This window comes from Oncorhynchus kisutch, unplaced genomic scaffold, assembly GCF_002021735.2.
Source record: "Oncorhynchus kisutch isolate 150728-3 unplaced genomic scaffold, Okis_V2 Okis09a-Okis19a_hom, whole genome shotgun sequence".
Classification (NCBI taxonomy): domain Eukaryota; kingdom Metazoa; phylum Chordata; class Actinopteri; order Salmoniformes; family Salmonidae; genus Oncorhynchus; species Oncorhynchus kisutch.
The window spans coordinates 14,916,287-14,938,748 of NW_022261985.1; the positions used below are offsets into that span (position 1 = coordinate 14,916,287).

A 22,462-nucleotide genomic window follows, 5' to 3' on the forward strand; every position below is an offset into this window, starting at 1 on the left:
CGAGACCAGAACCATGCATACAAAGTTATATAAACAAGGCCTTTAGTGTGTTATCTAAAAGCTTAGCAGTAAATGTCCACGTTGATTTATAGTGGAATGTCTGAGTAGTCTTATCTCCTACACTCCCCTGCAGAGGTCTGTCTCAGTCACACATTTCTCAGAGGAGTCTTTTTGAGAGAGAGAGAGAGGGAGAGACACTCAGAGAGAGAGACACAGGAAGAGAGAGACACAGGGAGAGACACAGAGTGTGAGAGAGAGAGAGACACAGGGAGAGAGAGAGAGAGAGACACAGAGTGTGAGAGACACAGGGAGAGACACACAGAGAGACACACACAGGGAGAGAGAGACAGTGTGAGAGAGACAGAGACACACAGAGAGACGAAGAGTGTGTGAGAGAGAGAGAGACACACAGAGACAGGGAGAGAGAGACAGAGAGACACAGGGAGAGAGAGAGAGACACACAGGGAGAGAGAGAGATACAGGGAGAGAGAGAGGAATGAATTTGTCCTGGGCCGAGCTTCCAGTAATGAATTTGTCCTGGGCTTCCAGTAATGAATATGCCCTGGGCTTCCAGTAATGAATATGTCCTGGGCTTCCAGTAATGAATATGTCCTGGGCCGAGCTTCCAGTGATGAAGAGCGAGAACAAGCCTGGGGCTGGAGACTGGTCTGCTCACTATAAGGCAGAAGAGAGAGAACAAGCCTGGGGCTGGAGACTGGTCTGCTCACTATAAGGCAGAAGAGAGAGAACAAGCCTGGGGCTGGAGACTGGTCTCCTCACTATAAGGCAGAAGAGAGAGAACAAGCCTGGGGCTGGAGACTGGTCTCCTCACTATAAGGCAGAAGAGAGAGAACAAGCCTGGGGCTGGAGGCAGCCAGACAGACAGACTCATCCAGACACACGTGGTCTGTATTTCTAGAATGCGACCAGTGACCGGGAGGCTCAGAAGCCTGAAGACCAGGGGTTCCATAAAAATGAATGGTTGAAAAACGATTGGAACCATTTCCCTGTTTGACCGCTAGGTTTTATGGGTATTGCATAGCAGCTCGAAAGGCCACACTAGAGTCATTCAGATCAGACTTTTCCCCCACGATTTAAGGGCCACTCTGGTTGAATTTGATCTTTTAGATTTTGAACATGTTCCTTTCCATTTTTAAGGTTAACCACATTACAAAGATACAAAGGCGATATTTAAAAAAAATTGTTTTATTAAAATAATATATATTTTCAGGATTTTTGGAAATTCTTCCGCAACCTCGTTTTCACATCAGGCGTCCCCACATGGGGGTCACGACCCTTAGTTTGGGCACCGCTGCTGGACACTGTGAGACCACCATCCCTCTCTGAGGTTTAATACACAGAGAAAGACTGGCTGGACAAAATGCTGATTCTTAATGACTAAAAAGGCTGAACAATGATCATCAAATACAGACGGATGAATGATTTGAACCAGATTCATCACATAAAAACATGTCTGTCAGATTATAAAACATGTCTGTCAGATTATAAAACATGTCTGTCAGATTATAAAACATGTCTGTCAGATTATAAAAACATGTCTGTAACAATAAACATGACAGGAAGTTGGTGAACAGGTTAATTGAGGTGAACAGACTTGTGGGTAATGACTGGAGCTGAATAGGTGGAACGGTATTAAATATATCAAACACATTCTAACTGTTCTGATTGGTCCCAGAAACAGGAAGTTGGTTAACAGGTTAATTGAGGAGAACGGTATTAAATATATCAAACACATTCTAACTGTTCTGATTGGTCCCAGAAACAGGAAGTTGGTGAACAGGCTTGTGGGTAATGACAGGAGCGGAATCGGTGGAACGGCATTAAATACATCACACATGGTTTCCATGGTTTCCGGGTGTTTGATGTCATTTCCATTTGCTTCGTTTTTTCCGGACATTTCTATGAGCCGTCCTCCCGTCAGCAGCCTCCTGTGATTCACATGTCCTCACTGTCGAAGGACTCGGAGCACTGGAGAAAGATCTCCTCGTGGTCCCTCATAGCAGACAGACACACGTCCTATACAGAGAGAGAACCTGTTACGTGGAGGAAAGACAGACAGGTCCTATACGGAGAGAGAACCTGTTATCTGGAGGACAGACAGACAGGTCCTATACGGAGAGAGAACCTGTTATCTGGAGGACAGACAGACAGGTCCTATACGGAGAGAGAACCTGTTATCTGGAGGACAGACAGACAGGTCCTATACGGAGAGAGAACCTGTTATCTGGAGGACAGACAGACAGGTCCTATACGGAGAGAGAACCTGTTATCTGGAGGACAGATAGACAGACAGGTCCTATACGGAGAGAGAACCTGTTACCTGGAGGACAGACAGGTCCTATACGGAGAGAGAACCTGTTACCTGGAGGACAGACAGACAGGTCCTATACAGAGAGAGAACCTGTTATCTGGAGGACAGACAGACAGGTCCTATACGGAGAGAGAACCTGTTACCTGGAGGACAGACAGACAGGTCCTATACAGAGAGAGAACCTGTTATCTGGAGGACAGACAGACAGGTCCTATACAGAGAGAGAACCTGTTACCTGGAGGACAGACAGACAGGTCCTATACGGAGAGAGAACCTGTTACCTGGAGGACAGACAGACAGGTCCTATACGGAGAGAGAACCTGTTACCTGGAGGACAGACAGACAGGTCCTATACGGAGAGAGAACCTGTTACCTGGAGGACAGACAGACAGACAGGTCCTATACGGAGAGAGAACCTGGAGGACAGACAGACAGGTCCTATACGGAGAGAGAACCTGTTATCTGGAGGACAGACAGACAGGTCCTATACAGAGAGAGAACCTGTTACCTGGAGGACAGACAGACAGGTCCTATACAGAGAGAGAACCTGTTATCTGGAGGATAGACAGACAGGTCCTATACAGAGAGAGAACCTGTTACCTGGAGGACAGACAGACAGGTCCTATACAGAGAGAGAACCTGTTATCTGGAGGATAGACAGACAGGTCCTATACGGAGAGACAACCTGTTACCTGGAGGACAGACAGACAGGTCCTATACGGAGAGAGAACCTGTTACCTGGAGGACAGACAGACAGGTCCTATACGGAGAGAGAACCTGTTACCTGGAGGACAGACAGACAGGTCCTATACGGAGAGAGAACCTGTTACCTGGAAGACAGACAGACAGGTCCTATACGGAGAGAGAACCTGTTACCTGGAAGACAGACAGACAGGTCCTATACGGAGAGAGAACCTGTTATCTGGAGGACAGACAGACAGACAGGTCCTATACGGAGAGAGAACCTGTTATCTGGAGGACAGACAGACAGGTCCTATACGGAGAGAGAACCTGTTACCTGGAGGACAGACAGACAGGTCCTATACGGAGAGAGAACCTGTTACCTGGAGGACAGACAGACAGGTCCTATACAGAGAGAGAACCTGTTATCTGGAGGACAGACAGGTCCTATACGGAGAGAGAACCTGTTACCTGGAGGACAGACAGAGACAGGTCCTATACGGAGAGAGAACCTGTTACCTGGAGGACAGACAGAGACAGGTCCTATACGGAGAGAGAACCTGTTATCTGGAGGACAGACAGACAGGTCCTATACGGAGAGAGAACCTGTTACTTGGAGGACAGACAGGTCCTATACGGAGAGAGAACCTGTTACCTGGAGGACAGACAGAGAGACAGACAGACAGACAGGTCCTATACAGAGAGAGAACCTGTTACCTGGAGGACAGACAGACAGACAGGTCCTATACAGAGAGAGAACCTGTTACTTGGAGGACAGACAGACAGACAGGTCCTATACAGAGAGAGAACCTGTTACCTGGAGGACAGACAGAGACAGGTCCTATACGGAGAGAGAACCTGTTACTTGGAGGACAGACAGAGACAGGTCCTATACGGAGAGAGAACCTGTTACCTGGAGGACAGACAGAGACAGGTCCTATACGGAGAGAGAACCTGTTACTTGGAGGACAGACAGGTCCTATACGGAGATAGAACCTGTTACCTGGAGGACAGACAGACAGGTCCTATACGGAGAGAGAACCTGTTATCTGGAGGACAGACAGAGAGACAGACAGACAGACAGACAGGTCCTATACTATGTCTGTCATACCTGGTTATGTTCTGGTTCCTACCATACCTGGTTATGTCCTGGTTCCTACCATACCTGGTTATGTCCTGGTTTCTACCATACCTGGTTATGTTCTGGTTCCTACCATACCTGGTTATGTTCTGGTTCCTACCATACCTGGTTATGTTCTGGTTCCTACCATACCTGGTTAGGATTTGGTTCCTATCATACCTGGTTATGTTCTGGTTCCTACCATACCTGGTTATGTTCTGGTTATGTTCTGGTTCCTACCATACCTGGTTATGTTCTGGTTATGTTCTGGTTCCTACCATACCTGGTTAAGTCCTGGTTCCTACCATACCTGGTTATGTTCTGGTTCCTACCATACCTGGTTATGTTCTGGTTATGTTCTGGTTCCTACCATACCTGGTTATGTCTGGTTTCTACCATACCTGGTTATGTTCTGGTTTCTACCATACCTGGTTATGTTCTGGTTTCTACCATACCTGGTTATGTCTGGTTCCTACCATACCTGGTTATGTTCTGGTTCCTACCATACCTGGTTATGTTCTGGTTATGTTCTGGTTCCTACCATACCTGGTTATGTTCTGGTTCCTACCATACCTGGTTATGTTCTGGTTTCTACCATACCTGGTTATGTTCTGGTTCCTACCATACCTGGTTATGTTCTGGTTCCTACCATACCTGGTTATGTCCTGGTTTCTACCATACCTGGTTATGTTCTGGTTCCTACCATACCTGGTTATGTTCTGGTTCCTACCATACCAGGTTATGTTCTGGTTCCTACCATACCTGGTTATGTCCTGGTTTCTACCATACCTGGTTATGTTCTGGTTCCTACCATACCTGGTTATGTTCTGGTTCCTACCATACCTGGTTATGTTCTGGTTCCTACCATACCTGGTTATGTTCTGGTTCCTACCATACCTGGTTATGTTCTGGTTCCTATCATACCTGGTTATGTTCTGGTTCCTATCATACCTGGTTATGTTCTGGTTCCTATCATACCTGGTTATGTTCTGGTTCCTACCATACCTGGTTATGTTCTGGTTCCTACCATACCTGGTTATGTTCTGGTTCCTACCATACCTGGTTATGTTCTGGTTCCTACCATACCTGGTTATGTTCTGGTTCCTATCATACCTGGTTATGTTCTGGTTCCTACCATACCTGGTTATGTCTGGTTCCTACCATACCTGGTTATGTCCTGGTTTCTACCATACCTGGTTATGTTCTGGTTCCTACCATACCTGGTTATGTTCTGGTTCCTACCATACCAGGTTATGTTCTGGTTCCTACCATACCTGGTTATGTCCTGGTTTCTACCATACCTGGTTATGTTCTGGTTCCTACCATACCTGGTTATGTTCTGGTTCCTACCATACCTGGTTATGTTCTGGTTCCTACCATACCTGGTTATGTTCTGGTTCCTACCATACCTGGTTATGTTCTGGTTCCTATCATACCTGGTTATGTTCTGGTTCCTATCATACCTGGTTATGTTCTGGTTCCTATCATACCTGGTTATGTTCTGGTTCCTACCATACCTGGTTATGTTCTGGTTCCTACCATACCTGGTTATGTTCTGGTTCCTACCATACCTGGTTATGTTCTGGTTCCTACCATACCTGGTTATGTTCTGGTTCCTATCATACCTGGTTATGTTCTGGTTCCTACCATACCTGGTTATGTTCTGGTTATGTTCTGGTTCCTACCATACCTGGTTAAGTCCTGGTTCCTACCATACCTGGTTATGTTCTGGTTCCTACCATACCTGGTTATGTTCTGGTTCCTACCATACCTGGTTATGTCTGGTTTCTACCATACCTGGTTATGTTCTGGTTTCTACCATACCTGGTTATGTTCTGGTTTCTACCATACCTGGTTATGTCTGGTTCCTACCATACCTGGTTATGTTCTGGTTCCTACCATACCTGGTTATGTTCTGGTTATGTTCTGGTTCCTACCATACCTGGTTATGTTCTGGTTCCTACCATACCTGGTTATGTTCTGGTTTCTACCATACCTGGTTATGTTCTGGTTATGTTCTGGTTCCTACCATACCTGGTTATGTTCTGGCTCCTACCATACCTGGTTATGTTCTGGTTCCTACCATACCTGGTTATGTTCTGGTTCCTATCATACCTGGTTATGTTCTGGTTCCTATCATACCTGGTTATGTTCTGGTTCCTACCATACCTGGTTATGTTCTGGTTCCTACCATACCTGGTTATGTTCTGGTTCCTACCATACCTGGTTATGTTCTGGTTCCTACCATACCTGGTTATGTTCTGGTTCCTATCATACCTGGTTATGTTCTGGTTCCTACCATACCTGGTTATGTTTTGGTTATGTTCTGGTTCCTATCATACCTGGTTATGTTCTGGTTCCTATCATACCTGGTTATGTTCTGGTTCCTACCATACCTGGTTATGTTCTGGTTCCTACCATACCTGGTTATGTTCTGGTTCCTATCATACCTGGTTATGTTCTGGTTCCTACCATACCTGGTTATGTTCTGGTTCCTATCATACCTGGTTATGTTCTGGTTCCTATCATACCTGGTTATGTTCTGGTTATGTTCTGGTTATGTTCTGGTTCCTACCATACCTGGTTATGTTCTGGTTATGTTCTGGTTCCTATCATACCTGCTTATGTTCTGGTTCCTACCATACCTGGTTATGTTCTGGTTCCTACCATACCTGGTTATGTTCTGGTTCCTATCATACCTGGTTACGTTCTGGTTATGTTCTGGTTCCTACCATACCTGGTTATGTTCTGGTTCCTACCATACCTGGTTATGTTCTGGTTCCTATCATACCTGGTTATGTTCTGGTTCCTACCATACCTGGTTATGTTCTGGTTCCTATCATACCTGGTTATGTTCTGGTTCCTATCATACCTGGTTATGTTCTGGTTCTTACCATACCTGGTTATGTTCTGGTTCCTACCATACCTGGTTATGTTCTGGTTCCTATCATACCTGGTTATGTTCTGGTTCCTATCATACCTGGTTATGTTCTGGTTATGTTCTGGTTCCTACCATACCTGGTTATGTTCTGGTTCCTATCATACCTGGTTATGTTCTGGTTCCTATCATACCTGGTTATGTTCTGGTTATGTTCTGGTTATGTTCTGGTTCCTACCATACCTGGTTATGTTCTGGTTATGTTCTGGTTCCTATCATACCTGCTTATGTTCTGGTTCCTACCATACCTGGTTATGTTCTGGTTCCTACCATACCTGGTTATGTTCTGGTTCCTATCATACCTGGTTACGTTCTGGTTATGTTCTGGTTCCTACCATACCTGGTTATGTTCTGGTTCCTACCATACCTGGTTATGTTCTGGTTCCTATCATACCTGGTTATGTTCTGGTTCCTACCATACCTGGTTATGTTCTGGTTCCTATCATACCTGGTTATGTTCTGGTTCCTATCATACCTGGTTATGTTCTGGTTCTTACCATACCTGGTTATGTTCTGGTTCCTACCATACCTGGTTATGTTCTGGTTCCTATCATACCTGGTTATGTTCTGGTTCCTATCATACCTGGTTATGTTCTGGTTATGTTCTGGTTCCTACCATACCTGGTTATGTTCTGGTTATTCTGGTTCCTATCATACCTGGTTATGTTCTGGTTCCTACCATACCTGGTTATGTTCTGGTTATGTTCTGGTTCCTATCATACCTGGTTATGTTCTGGTTCCTACCATACCTGGTTATGTTTTGGTTATGTTCTGGTTCCTATCATACCTGGTTATGTTCTGGTTCCTATCATACCTGGTTATGTTCTGGTTATATTCTGGTTCCTACCATACCTGGTTATGTTCTGGTTCCTACCATACCTGGTTATATTCTGGTTCCTATCATACCTGGTTATGTTCTGGTTCCTACCATACCTGGTTATGTTCTGGTTCCTATCATACCTGGTTATGTTCTGGTTCCTATCATACCTGGTTATGTTCTGGTTCTTACCATACCTGGTTATGTTCTGGTTCCTACCATACCTGGTTATGTTCTGGTTCCTATCATACCTGGTTATGTTCTGGTTCCTATCATACCTGGTTATGTTCTGGTTATGTTCTGGTTCCTACCATACCTGGTTATGTTCTGGTTATTCTGGTTCCTATCATACCTGGTTATGTTCTGGTTCCTACCATACCTGGTTATGTTCTGGTTATGTTCTGGTTCCTATCATACCTGGTTATGTTCTGGTTCCTACCATACCTGGTTATGTTTTGGTTATGTTCTGGTTCCTATCATACCTGGTTATGTTCTGGTTCCTATCATACCTGGTTATGTTCTGGTTATATTCTGGTTCCTACCATACCTGGTTATGTTCTGGTTCCTACCATACCTGGTTATATTCTGGTTTCTCCACCATCTGAGTCTTGCCGAAACACATGATGTCCTTATAGATCTCCCGGAGCTTGTCAAAGTCCCCACACTGAGGAGAGGCCAGGACAGGACTGGAGACAGAGAGAGACAAGTGGTTGGTAATGAGTCAACACCAGTCCTACAGTCCACCAGAGGACAGAGGACAGAGGAGCAGACAGGACTGGAGACACACAGAGACAAGTGGTTGGTAATGAGTCAACACCAGTCCTACAGTCCATCAGAGGACAGAGGAGCAGACAGGACTGGAGACACACAGAGACAAGTGGTTGGTAATGAGTCAACACCAGTCCTACAGTCCATCAGAGGACAGAGGAGCAGACAGGACTGGAGACGCACAGAGACAAGTGGTTGGTAATGAGTCAACACCAGTCCTACAGTCCATCAGAGGAGCAGACAGGACTGGAGACAGAGAGAGACAAGTGGTTGGTAATGAGTCAACACCAGTCCATCAGAGGACAGAGGAGCAGACAGGACTGGAGACACACAGAGACAAGTGGTTGGTAATGAGTCAACACCAGTCCTACAGTCCATCAGAGGACAGAGGAGCAGACAGGACTGGAGACACACAGAGACAAGTGGTTGGTAATGAGTCAACACCAGTCCTACAGTCCATCAGAGGACAGAGGAGCAGACAGGACTGGAGACACACAGAGACAAGTGGTTGGTAATGAGTCAACACCAGTCCTACAGTCCATCAGAGGAGCAGACAGGACTGGAGACAGAGAGAGACAAGTGGTTGGTAATGAGTCAACACCAGTCCATCAGAGGACAGAGGAGCAGACAGGACTGGAGACACACAGAGAGAAGTGGTTGGTAATGAGTCAACACCAGTCCTACAGTCCATCAGAGGAGCAGACAGGACTGGAGACACACAGAGAGAAGTGGTTGGTAATGAGTCAACACCAGTCCTCCAGTCCATCAGAGGACAGAGGAGCAGACAGGACTGGAGACACACAGAGAGAAGTGGTTGGTAATGAGTCAACACCAGTCCTACAGTCCATCAGAGGAGCAGGCAGGACTGGAGACACACAGAGAGAAGTGGTTGGTAATGAGTCAACACCAGTCCTACAGTCCATCAGAGGACAGAGGAGCAGGGAAAAAGAGACTGAGTAGAGAAGGTAATTATTAAGAGAGAGAGCATTGGGACACCAGTCCATCAGAGGAGCAGGGAAAAGAGACTGAGTAGAGAAGGTAATTATTAAGAGAGAGAGCATTGGGACACCAGTCCTCCAGTCCATCAGAGGAGCAGGGAAAAGAGACTGAGTAGAGAAGGTAATTATTAAGAGAGAGAGCATTGGGACACCAGTCCTCCAGTCCATCAGAGGACAGAGGAGCAGGGAAAAGAGACTGAGTAGAGAAGGTAATTATTAAGAGAGAGAGCATTGGGACACCAGTCCTCCAGTCCATCAGAGGACAGAGGAGGCAGGGAAAAGAGACTGAGTAGAGAAGGTAATTATTAAGAGAGAGAGCATTGGGACAATCCCAAAGAACATACTCCTTGAGTCCTTCCTCCTCGCCTTATTAAATCCCATTGGATGAGAAAGCCAGGAGGTCCCTCCCCTCTGACCTTCTCCTCCAATGGGAAGATGGAGGCAGAGGACTTCTGTGAACCACGTTCCGTGCCAGTACATCGGTTTCTGTGAACAGGGAGTGTGTGTGTAATCAGGGGGTGTGTATATCTGTGTGTGTTATCCAGGCCACGTCAGGGCCCAGTCCTTTGTTGAGGGAGACCTAATTAAAAGTGAATTCTTAATGAGAGCTGGTCCAAAGCCACCACCTTTACCATCTCTCTCTCCTCTACCCTGTCTCTCTCTCTCTCTTTCTCTCTCTCTCTTCTCCCCCTCTACCCTGTCTCTCTCTCTCCTCTACCCTGTCTCTCTCTCTCCTCTACCCTGTCTCTCTCTCTCTTTCTCTCTCTCTCTTCTCCCCCTCTACCCCGTCTCTCTCTCTCCTCTACCCTGTCTCTCTCTCTCTTTCTCTCTCTCTTCTCCCCCTCTACCCTGTCTCTCTCCTCTACCCTGTCTCTCTCTCTCTTTCTCTCTCTTCTCCCCCTCTACCCTGTCTCTCTCCTCTAACCTGTCTCTCTCTCTCTTCTCCCCCTCTCTCTCTCTTCTCCCCCTCTCTCCTCTACCCTGTCTCTCTCTCTCTTCTCCCCCTCTACCCTGTCTCTCTCTCTCCTCTACCCTGTCTCTCTCTCTCCTCCCCCTCTCTCCTCTACCCTGTCTCTCTCTCTTTCTCTCTCTCTCCTCTACCCTGTCTCTCTCTCTCATCCCCCTCTCTCCTCTACCCTGTCTCTTTCTCTCTCCCTCCTCTCCCTAGATCCTCTCTCTTCTCCCCCTCTACCCTGTCTCTCTCTCTCTTTCTCTCTCTCTTCTCCCCCTCTCTCCTCTACCCTGTCTCTCTCTCTCCTCCCCCTCTCTCCTCTACCCTGTCTCTCTCTCCTCCCTCTCTCCTCTACCCTGTCTCTCTCTCTCCTCCCTCTCTCCTCTACCCTGTCTCTCTCTCCTCCCCCTCTCTCCTCTACCCTGTCTCTCTCTCTCTCTTCTCCCCCTCTCTCCTCTACCCTGTCTCTCTCTCTCTCTCTCTCTCCTCTACCCTGTCTCTCTCTCTCTCCTCCCTCTCTCCTCTACCCTGTCTCTCTCCTCTACCCTGTCTCTCTCTCTCTCTCTCCTCTACCCTGTCTCTCTCTCCCTCTCTCCTCTACCCTGTCTCTTTCTCTCTCCCTCCTCTCCCTAGATCCTCTCTCTTCTCATCTCTATCTCTTCTCTCTTTCCTCATCCCTCCCGCTCTCCTTTGCCTTACCACTAACATGTTCTGAGACCTGCCCGGTTCCGTTCTGAGACCTGCTCTATTCTGAGACCTGCTCTTTTCTGAGACCTGGTCTGTTCCGTTCTGAGACCTGCTCTGTTCTGAGACCTGCCCTGTTCTGAGACCTGCTCTGTTCTGAGACCTGCTCTGTTCTGAGACCTGCCCTGTTCTGAGACCTGCCCTGTTCCGTTCTGAGACCTGCCCCTGTTCCGTTCTGAGACCTGCTCTGTTCCGTTCTGAAACCTGCTCTGTTCTGAGACCTGGTCTGTTCTGAGACCTGGTCTGTTCTGAGACCTGCCCTGTTCCGTTCTGAGACCTGCCCTGTTCCGTTCTGAGACCTGCTCTGTTCCGTTCTGAGACCTGCTCTGTTCTGAGACCTGGTCTGTTCTGAGACCTGGTCTGTTCTGAGACCTGCCCTGTTCTGAGACTGCTCTGTTCTGAGACCTGCCCTGTTCTGAGACCTGCCCTGTTCTGAGACCTGGTCTGTTCCGAGACCTGCTCTGTTCTGGGACCTGCCCTGTTCTGAGACCTGTTCTGAGATCTGCCCTGTTCTGGGACCTGCCCTGTTCTGAGATCTGTTCTGAAACCTGCCCTGAGACCTGCTCTGTTCAGCCACCTGAATATATTAACGGTTAAAGCTGTGAAGCCATAAGAGGAGAACAGAGGTAGGACCCAATTAAATATAGACTGTCTAAGCTGGTCACCAGGGGAGGGGGAGAGAGGAGAGAGAGAGCTCACAGCTCTGTTACATGCTGGGTATGTACATAGTCAATGGTAGGCTTCGAGGGGACTCCTATGGTAGGTACACCTACAGCTCATCTCTTGGCAGTAGTACTGTAGTAGTGTACCTATGATTAGAATTACACGCCTCTCTCATCTTTTTAAGTGGGAGAACTTGCACAATTGGTGGCTGACTAAATACTTTTTTGCCCCACTGTATGTAGAGAGAGATAGAGAAGAGAGATATGTAGAGAGAAGAAAGATATGTAGAGAGAAGAGAGAGATATGTAGAGAGAAGAGAGAGAGATAGAGAAGAGAGATATGTAGAGAGAAGAGAGATATGTAGAGAGAAGAGAGAGATAGAGAAGAGAGATATGTAGAGAGAAGAGACATATGTAGAGAGAAGAGAGAGATATGTAGAGAGAAGAGACATATGTAGAGAGAAGAGAGAGATATGTAGAGAGAAGAGAGATATGTAGAGAGAAGAGAGAGATATGTAGAGAGAAGAGAGATATGTAGAGAGAAGAGAGATATGTAGAGAGAAGAGAGAGATGGAGAAGAGAGATATATGTAGAGAGAAGAGATAGAGAAGAGAGAGATAGAGAAGAGAGATATGTAGAGAGAAGAGAGAGATAGAGAAGAGAGATATGTAGAGAGAAGAGAGAGATATGTAGAGAGAAGAGAGATATGTAGAGAGAAGAGAGATATGTAGAGAGAAGAGACATATGTAGAGAGAAGAGAGAGATATGTAGAGAGAAGAGAGAGATATGTAGAGAGAAGAGAGATATGTAGAGAGAAGAGAGAGATAGAGAAGAGAGAGATATGTAGAGAGAAGAGAGAGATAGAGATGAAGAAAGAGGTAGAGAGAAGAGAGATATGTAGAGAGAAGAGAGATATGTAGAGAGAAGAGAGAGATATGTAGAGAGAAGAGAGATATGTAGAGAGAAGAGAGAGATAGAGATGAAGAAAGAGGTAGAGAGAAGAGAGATATGTAGAGAGAAGAGAGAGATAGAGAAGAGAGGGATATGTAGAGAGAAGAGAGATAGAGAAGAGAGATAGGTAAAGAGAAGAGAGATAGAGAAGAGAGGCATGTAGAGAGAAGAGAGATATGTAGAGAGAGATGGAGAAGAGAGAGCAGAGTGTATTTGTCAGGGTTAAACAGACAGTGTACAACCAAACAGATTGTTGACTTGGCAATAGCAAACGTAATTATGAAAAGAGCAGCGGTGGTCGTCTGGATGAATGGATAATGAATGTTCAGACTCCCAGTCCTACTGCTACTCAGCCCAGTCCTACTGCTACTCAGCCCAGACTCCCAGTCCATCTGTTACTCAGCCCAGACTCCCAGTCCTACTGCTACTCAGCCCAGTCCGACTGTTACTCAGCCCAGACTCCCAGTCCTACTGTTACTCAGCCCAGACTCCCAGTCCTACTGTTACTCAGCCCAGACTCCCAGTCCTACTGTTACTCAGCCCAGACTCCCAGTCCTACTGTTACTCAGTTACTCAGCCCAGACTCCCAATCCTACTGTTACTCAGCCCAGACTCCCAGTCCTACTGTTACTCAGCCCAGAATCCCAGTCCTACTGTTACTCAGCCCAGACTCCCAGTCCTACTGTTACTCAGCCCAGACTCCCAGTCCTACTGTTACTCAGCCCAGACTCCCAGTCCTACTGTTACTCAGCCCAGACTCCCAGTCCTACTGTTACTCAGCCCAGACTCCCAGTCCTACTGTTACTCAGCCCAGACTCCCAGTCCTACTGTTACTCAGCCCAGACTCCCAGTCCTACTGCTACTCAGCCCAGACTCCCAGTCCTACTGTTACTCAGCCAGACTCCCAGTCCTACTGTTACTCAGCCCAGACTCCGAGTCCATCTGATACTCAGCCCAGACTCCCAGTCCTACTGTTACTCAGCCCAGACTCCCAGTCCTACTGCTACTCAGCCCAGACTCCCAGTCCTACTGTTACTCAGCCCAGACTCCCAGTCCTACTGTTACTCAGCCCAGACTCCCAGTCCTACTGTTACTCAGCCCAGACTCCCAGTCCTACTGTTACTCAGCCCAGTCCTACTGCTACTCAGCCCAGACTCCCAGTCCATCTGTTACTCAGCCCAGACTCCCAGTCCTACTGTTACTCAGCCCAGACTCCCAGTCCTACTGTTAGTCAGCCCAGACTCCCAGTCCTACTGTTACTCAGCCCAGACTCCCAGTCCTACTGTTACTCAGCCCAGTCCTACTGTTACTCAGCCCAGACTCCCAGTCCTACTGTTACTCAGCCCAGACTCCCAGTCCTACTGTTACTCAGCCCAGTCCTACTGCTACTCAGCCCAGACTCCCAGTCCATCTGTTACTCAGCCCAGACTCCCAGTCCATCTGTTACTCAGCCCAGACTCCCAGTCCTACTGTTACTCAGCCCAGACTCCCAGTCCTACTGTTACTCAGCCCAGACTCCCAGTCCATCTGTTACTCAGCCCAGACTCCCAGTCCATCTGTTACTCAGCCCAGACTCCCAGTCCTACTGTTACTCAGCCCAGACTCCCAGTCCTACTGTTACTCAGCCCAGACTCCCAGTCCTACTGTTACTCAGCCCAGACTCCCAGTCCTACTGTTACTCAGCCCAGACTCCCAGTCCTACTGTTACTCAGCCCAGACTCCCAGTCCATCTGTTACTCAGCCCAGACTCCCAGTCCTACTGTTACTCAGCCCAGACTCCCAGTCCTACTGTTACTCAGCCCAGACTCCCAGTCCTATTGTTACTCAGCCCAGACTCCCAGTCCTACTGTTACTCAGCCCAGTCCTACTGCTACTCAGCCCAGACTCCCAGTCCATCTGTTACTCAGCCCAGACTCCCAGTCCTACTGTTACTCAGCCCAGACTCCCAGTCCTACTGTTACTCAGCCCAGACTCCCAGTCCATCTGTTACTCAGCCCAGACTCCCAGTCCATCTGTTACTCAGCCCAGACTCCCAGTCCTACTGTTACTCAGCCCAGACTCCCAGTCCTACTGTTACTCAGCCCAGACTCCCAGTCCTACTGTTACTCAGCCCAGACTCCCAGTCCCTACTGTTACTCAGCCCAGACTCCCAGTCCATCTGTTACTCAGCCCAGACTCCAGTCCTACTGTTACTCAGCCCAGACTCCCAGTCCATCTGTTACTCAGCCCAGACTCCCAGTCCATCTGTTACTCAGCCCAGACTCCCAGTCCTACTGTTACTCAGCCCAGACTCCCAGTCCTACTGTTACTCAGCCCAGACTCCCAGTCCTACTGTTACTCAGCCCAGACTCCCAGTCCTACTGTTACTCAGCCCAGACTCCCAGTCCATCTGTTACTCAGCCCAGACTCCCAGTCCTACTGTTACTCAGCCCAGACTCCCAGTCCTACTGTTACTCAGCCCAGACTCCCAGTCCTACTGTTACTCAGCCCAGACTCCCAGTCCTACTGTTACTCAGCCCAGACTCCCAGTCCTACTGCTACTCAGCCCAGACTCCCCAGTCCTACTGTTACTCAGCCCAGACTCCCAGTCCTACTGTTACTCAGCCCAGACTCCCAGTCCTACTGTTACTCAGCCCAGACTCCCAGTCCTACTTTTACTCAGCCCAGACTCCCAGTCCGACTGTTACTCAGCCCAGACTCCCAGTCCTACTGTTACTCAGCCCAGACTCCCAGTCCTACTGTTACTCAGCCCAGACTCCCAGTCCTACTGTTACTCAGCCCGACTCCCAGTCCTACTGTTACTCAGCCCAGACTCCCAATCCTACTGTTACTCAGCCCAGACTCCCAGTCCTACTGCTACTCAGCCCAGACTCCCAGTCCTACTGTACTCAGCCCAGACTCCCAGTCCTACTGTTACTCAGTTACTCAGCCCAGACTCCCAATCCTACTGTTACTCAGCCCAGACTCCCAGTCCTACTGTTACTCAGCCCAGAATTCCAGTCCTACTGTTACTCAGCCCAGACTCCCAGTCCTACTGTTACTCAGCCCAGACTCCCAGTCCTACTGTTACTCAGCCCAGACTCCCAGTCCTACTGTTACTCAGCCCAGACTCCCAGTCCTACTGTTACTCAGCCCAGACTCCCAGTCCTACTGTTACTCAGCCCAGACTCCCAGTCCTACTGTTACTCAGCCCAGACTCCCAGTCCTACTGCTACTCAGCCCAGACTCCCAGTCCTACTGTTACTCAGCCCAGACTCCCAGTCCTACTGTTACTCAGCCCAGACTCCGAGTCCATCTGATACTCAGCCCAGACTCCCAGTCCTACTGTTACTCAGCCCAGACTCCCAGTCCTACTGCTACTCAGCCCAGACTCCCAGTCCTACTGTTACTCAGCCCAGACTCCCAGTCCTACTGTTACTCAGCCCAGACTCCCAGTCCTACTGTTACTCAGCCCAGACTCCCAGTCCTACTGTTACTCAGCCCAGTCCTACTGCTACTCAGCCCAGACTCCCAGTCCATCTGTTACTCAGCCCAGACTCCCAGTCCTACTGTTACTCAGCCCAGACTCCCAGTCCCTACTGTTAGTCAGCCCAGACTCCCAGTCCTACTGTTACTCAGCCCAGACTCCCAGTCCTACTGTTACTCAGCCCAGTCCTACTGTTACTCAGCCCAGACTCCCAGTCCTACTGTTACTCAGCCCAGACTCCCAGTCCTACTGTTACTCAGCCCAGTCCTACTGCTACTCAGCCCAGACTCCCAGTCCATCTGTTACTCAGCCAGACTCCCAGTCCATCTGTTACTCAGCCCAGACTCCCAGTCCTACTGTACTCAGCCCAGACTCCCAGTCCTACTGTTACTCAGCCCAGACTCCCAGTCCATCTGTTACTCAGCCCAGACTCCCCAGTCCATCTGTTACTCAGCCCAGACTCCCAGTCCTACTGTTACTCAGCCAGACTCCCAGTCCTACTGTTACTCAGCCCAGACTCCCAGTCCTACTGTTACTCAGCCCAGACTCCCAGTCCTACTGTTACTCAGCCCAGACTCCCAGTCCTACTGTTACTCAGCCCAGACTCCCAGTCCATCTGTTACTCAGCCCAGACTCCAGTCCTACTGTTACTCAGCCCAGACTCCCAGTCCTATTGTTACTCAGCCCAGACTCCCAGTCCTACTGTTACTCAGCCCAGTCCTACTGCTACTCAGCCCAGACTCCCAGTCCATCTGTTACTCAGCCCAGACTCCCAGTCCTACTGTTACTCAGCCCAGACTCCCAGTCCTACTGTTACTCAGCCCAGACTCCCAGTCCTACTGTTACTCAGCCCAGACTCCCAGTCCTACTGTTACTCAGCCCAGACTCCCAGTCCTACTGCTACTCAGCCCAGACTCCCAGTCCTACTGTTACTCAGCCCAGACTCCCAGTCCTACTGTTACTCAGCCCAGACTCCCAGTCCTACTGTTACTCAGCCCAGACTCCCAGTCCTACTTTTACTCAGCCCAGACTCCCAGTCCGACTGTTACTCAGCCCAGACTCCCAGTCCTACTGTTACTCAGGCCCCAGACTCCCAGTCCTACTGTTACTCAGCCCAGACTCCCAGTCCTACTGTTACTCAGCCCAGACTCCCAGTCCTACTGTTACTCAGCCCAGACTCCCAATCCTACTGTTACTCAGCCCAGACTCCCAGTCCTACTGCTACTCAGCCCAGACTCCCAGTCCTACTGTTACTCAGCCCAGACTCCCAGTCCTACTGTTACTCAGCCCAGACTCCCAATCCTACTGTTACTCAGCCCAGACTCCCAGTCCTACTGTTACTCAGCCCAGAATCCCAGTCCTACTGTTACTCAGCCCAGACTCCCAGTCCTACTGTTACTCAGCCCAGGATCCCAGTCCTACTGTTACTCAGCCCAGACTCCCAGTCCTACTGTTACTCAGCCCAGACTCCCAGTCCTACTGTTACTCAGCCCAGACTCCCAGTCCTACTGTTACTCAGCCCAGACTCCCAGTCCTACTGTTACTCAGCCCAGACTCCCCAGTCCTACTGCTTACTCAGCCCAGACTCCCAGTCCTACTGTTACTCAGGCCCAGACTCCCAGTCCTACTGTTACTCAGCCCAGACTCCGAGTCCATCTGATACTCAGCCCAGACTCCCAGTCCTACTGTTACTCAGCCAGACTCCCAGTCCTACTGCTACTCAGCCCAGACTCCCAGTCCTACTGTTACTCAGCCCAGACTCCCAGTCCTACTGTTACTCAGCCCAGACTCCCAGTCCTACTGTTACTCAGCCCAGACTCCCAGTCCTACTGTTACTCAGCCCAGTCCTACTGCTACTCAGCCCAGACTCCCAGTCCATCTGCTTACTCAGCCCAGACTCCCAGTCCTACTGTTACTCAGCCCAGACTCCCAGTCCTACTGTTAGTCAGCCCAGACTCCAGTCCTACTGTTACTCAGCCCAGACTCCCAGTCCTACTGTTACTCAGCCCAGTCCTACTGTTACTCAGCCCAGACTCCCAGTCCTACTGTTACTCAGCCCAGACTCCCAGTCCTACTGTTACTCAGCCCAGTCCTACTGCTACTCAGCCCAGACTCCCAGTCCATCTGTTACTCAGCCCAGACTCCCAGTCCATCTGTTACTCAGCCCAGACTCCCAGTCCTACTGTTACTCAGCCCAGACTCCCAGTCCTACTGTTACTCAGCCCAGACTCCCAGTCCATCTGTTACTCAGCCCAGACTCCCAGTCCATCTGTTACTCAGCCCAGACTCCCAGTCCTACTGTTACTCAGCCCAGACTCCCAGTCCTACTGTTACTCAGCCCAAGACTCCCAGTCCTACTGTTACTCAGCCCAGACTCCCAGTCCTACTGTTACTCAGCCCAGACTCCCAGTCCTACTGTTACTCAGCCCAGACTCCCAGTCCATCTGTTACTCAGCCCAGACTCCCAGTCCTACTGTTACTCAGCCCAGACTCCCAGTCCTATTGTTACTCAGCCCAGACTCCCAGTCCTACTGTTACTCAGCCCAGTCCTACTGCTACTCAGCCCAGACTCCCAGTCCATCTGTTACTCAGCCCAGACTCCCAGTCCTACTGTTACTCAGCCCAGACTCCCAGTCCTACTGTTACTCAGCCCAGACTCCCAGTCCATCTGTTACTCAGCCCAGACTCCCAGTCCATCTGTTACTCAGCCCAGACTCCCAGTCCTACTGTTACTCAGCCCAGACTCCAGTCCTACTGTTACTCAGCCCAGACTCCCAGTCCTACTGTTACTCAGCCCAGACTCCCAGTCCTACTGTTACTCAGCCCAGACTCCCAGTCCATCTGTTACTCAGCCCAGACTCCCAGTCCTACTGTTACTCAGCCAGATCCCAGTCCATCTGTTACTCAGCCCAGACTCCCAGTCCATCTGTTACTCAGCCCAGACTCCCAGTCCTACTGTTACTCAGCCCAGACTCCCAGTCCTACTGTTACTCAGCCCAGACTCCCAGTCCTACTGTTACTCAGCCCAGACTCCCAGTCCTACTGTTACTCAGCCCAGACTCCCAGTCCATCTGTTACTCAGCCCAGACTCCCAGTCCTACTGTTACTCAGCCCAGACTCCCAGTCCTACTGTTACTCAGCCCAGACTCCCAGTCCTACTGTTACTCAGCCCAGACTCCCAGTCCTACTGTTACTCAGCCCAGACTCCCAGTCCTACTGCTACTCAGCCCAGACTCCCAGTCCTACTGTTACTCAGCCCAGACTCCCAGTCCTACTGTTACTCAGCCCAGACTCCCAGTCCTACTGTTACTCAGCCCAGACTCCCAGTCCTACTGTTACTCAGCCCAGTCCTACTAGTCTACTGCTCCTAAGCCCAGACTCCCAGTCCATCTGTTACTCAGCCCAGACTCCCAGTCCTACTGTTACTCAGCCCAGACTCCCAGTCCTACTGTTAGTCAGCCCAGACTCCCAGTCCTACTGTTACTCAGCCCAGACTCCCAGTCCTACTGTTACTCAGCCCAGTCCTACTGTTACTCAGCCCAGACTCCCAGTCCTACTGTTACTCAGCCCAGACTCCCAGTCCTACTGTTACTCAGCCCAGTCCTACTGCTACTCAGCCCAGACTCCCAGTCCATCTGTTACTCAGCCCAGACTCCCAGTCCTACTGTTACTCAGCCCAGACTCCCAGTCCTACTGTTACTCAGCCCAGACTCCCAGTCCATCTGTTACTCAGCCCAGACTCCCAGTCCATCTGTTACTCAGCCCAGACTCCCAGTCCTACTGTTACTCAGCCCAGACTCCCAGTCCTACTGTTACTCAGCCCAGACTCCCAGTCCTACTGTTACTCAGCCCAGACTCCCAGTCCATCTGTTACTCAGCCCAGACTCCCAGTCCTACTGTTACTCAGCCCAGACTCCCAGTCCTACTGTTACTCAGCCCAGACTCCCAGTCCTACTGTTACTCAGCCCAGTCCTACTGTTTACTCAGCCCAGTCCTACTGTTACTCAGCCCAGACTCCCAGTCCTACTGTTACTCAGCCCAGACTCCCAGTCCTACTGTTACTCAGCCCAGTCCTACTGTTACTCAGCCCAGACTCCCAGTCCATCTGTTACTCAGCCCAGACTCCCAGTCCTACTGTTAGTCAGCCCAGACTCCCAGTCCTACTGTTACTCAGCCCAGACTCCCAGTCCTACTGTTACTCAGCCCAGTCCTACTGTTACTCAGCCCAGACTCCCAGTCCTACTGTTACTCAGCCCAGTCCTACTGTTACTCAGCCCAGACTCCCAGTCCTACTGTTACTCAGCCCAGACTCCCAGTCCTACTGTTACTCAGCCCAGTCCTACTGCTACTCAGCCCAGACTCCCAGTCCATCTGTTACTCAGCCCAGACTCCCAGTCCTACTGCTACTCAGCCCAGTCCGACTGTTACTCAGCCCAGACTCCCAGTCCTACTGTTACTCAGCCCAGACTCCCAGTCCTACTGTTACTCAGCCCAGACTCCCAGTCCTACTGTTACTCAGCCCAGACTCCCAGTCCATCTGTTACTCAGCCCAGACTCCCAGTCCATCTGTTACTCAGCCCAGACTCCCTGACCTGTTCACTGGACGTGCTACCTGTCCCAGACCTGCTGTTTTCAACTCTCTAGAGACAGCAGGAGCGGTAGAGATACTCTTATTGATCGGCTATGAAAAGCCAACTGACATTTACTCCTGAGGTGCTGACCTGTTGCACCCTCGACAACTACTGTGATTATTATTTGACCTTGCTGGTCATCTATGAACATTTTAACATCTTGGCCATGTTCTGTTATAATCTCCACCCGGCACAGCCAGAAGAGGACTGGCCACCCCTCAGAGCCTGGTTCCTCTCTAGGTTTCTTCCTAGGTTTTGGCCTTTCTAGGTAGTTTTTCCTAGCCACCGTGCTTCTACACCTGCATTGCTTGCTGTTTGTGGTTTTAGTCTGAGTTTCTGTACAGCACTTTGATATATCAGCTGATGTAAGAAGGGCTATATAAATACATTTGATTGATTGATTGATATTGGATGACTCTGAAGGACACCATTCCAGGTGATTCCAGATAACATCGTACGGTATTGACAGCTGTGTAATTAAATCAGCGTAGTGTAATAGGTGAATCTACCTGTGGTCTGAAGTGGAGTCCATCTCTTTCTTCACTACATCATAGGCATCCTGAAGCAGGTCCTGACAACAAACACACACACAAACAAACAACATTCTGGAACGGTTTGTAACAACATGGCTGAAACAAGAGGAAACTACAAGCTGTAGATCTGTCTGTCTTCCATCACTATGGGGTCTCTGTCCCATTTCTCCAGGGGTATGACTGTCTGTCTTCCATCACTATGGGGTCTCTGTCCCATTTCTCCAGGGGTATGACTGACTGTCTTCCTTCCATCACTATGGGGTCTCTGTCCCATTTCTCCAGGGGTATGACTGACTGTCTTCCATCACTATGGGGTCTCTGTCCCATTTCTCCAGGGGTATGACTGACTGTCTGTCTTCCATCACTATGGGGTCTCTGTCCCATTTCTCCAGGGGTATGACTGACTGTCTGTCTTCCATCACTATGGGGTCTCTGTCCCATTTCTCCAGACGGGAGAGAGATACAGGGATGGAGAAACAGAGCAGCTCACTGTCTAGAGAAACAGAGCAGCTCACTGTCTGGAGAAACAGAGCAGCTCACTGTCTGGAGAAACAGAGCAGCTCACTGTCTAGAGAAACAGAGCAGCTCACTGTCTGGAGAAACAGAGCAGCTCACTGTCTGGAGAAACAGAGCAGCTCACTGTCTGGAGAAACAGAGCAGCTATGCTCACTGTCTAGAGAAACAGAGCAGCTCACTGTCTGGAGAAACAGAACAGCCCACTGTCTGGAGAAACAGAGCAGCTCACTGTCTGGAGAAACAGAGCAGCTCACTGTCTGGAGAAACAGAGCAGCTATGCTCACTGTCTAGAGAAACAGAGCAGCTCACTGTCTGGAGAAACAGAGCAGCTCACTGTCTGGAGAAACAGAGCA

The 22,462-nt window shown here is 49.5% G+C and overlaps 1 protein-coding gene across 2 annotated transcripts in view; it reads right to left on the reverse strand.

Annotated features, from left to right (window-relative positions):
- Window positions 1-1,190: 1,190 nt before the first annotated feature.
- The window catches only part of LOC116360572 (stimulated by retinoic acid gene 8 protein homolog), a 44,690-nt gene continuing 23,418 nt past the window's right edge, over window positions 1,191-22,462 (reverse strand). For both annotated transcript variants that reach the window (XM_031815402.1, XM_031815401.1), the window contains exons 7-9: window positions 21,570-21,631; window positions 8,463-8,574; window positions 1,191-2,037 (exon numbers count right to left, since the gene is read on the reverse strand). In XM_031815402.1, the coding sequence (XP_031671262.1) occupies window positions 1,957-2,037; window positions 8,463-8,574; window positions 21,570-21,631 (255 nt within the window). In that variant the 3' untranslated portion in view covers window positions 1,191-1,956. The remainder of the gene's footprint in view (window positions 2,038-8,462; window positions 8,575-21,569; window positions 21,632-22,462) is intronic.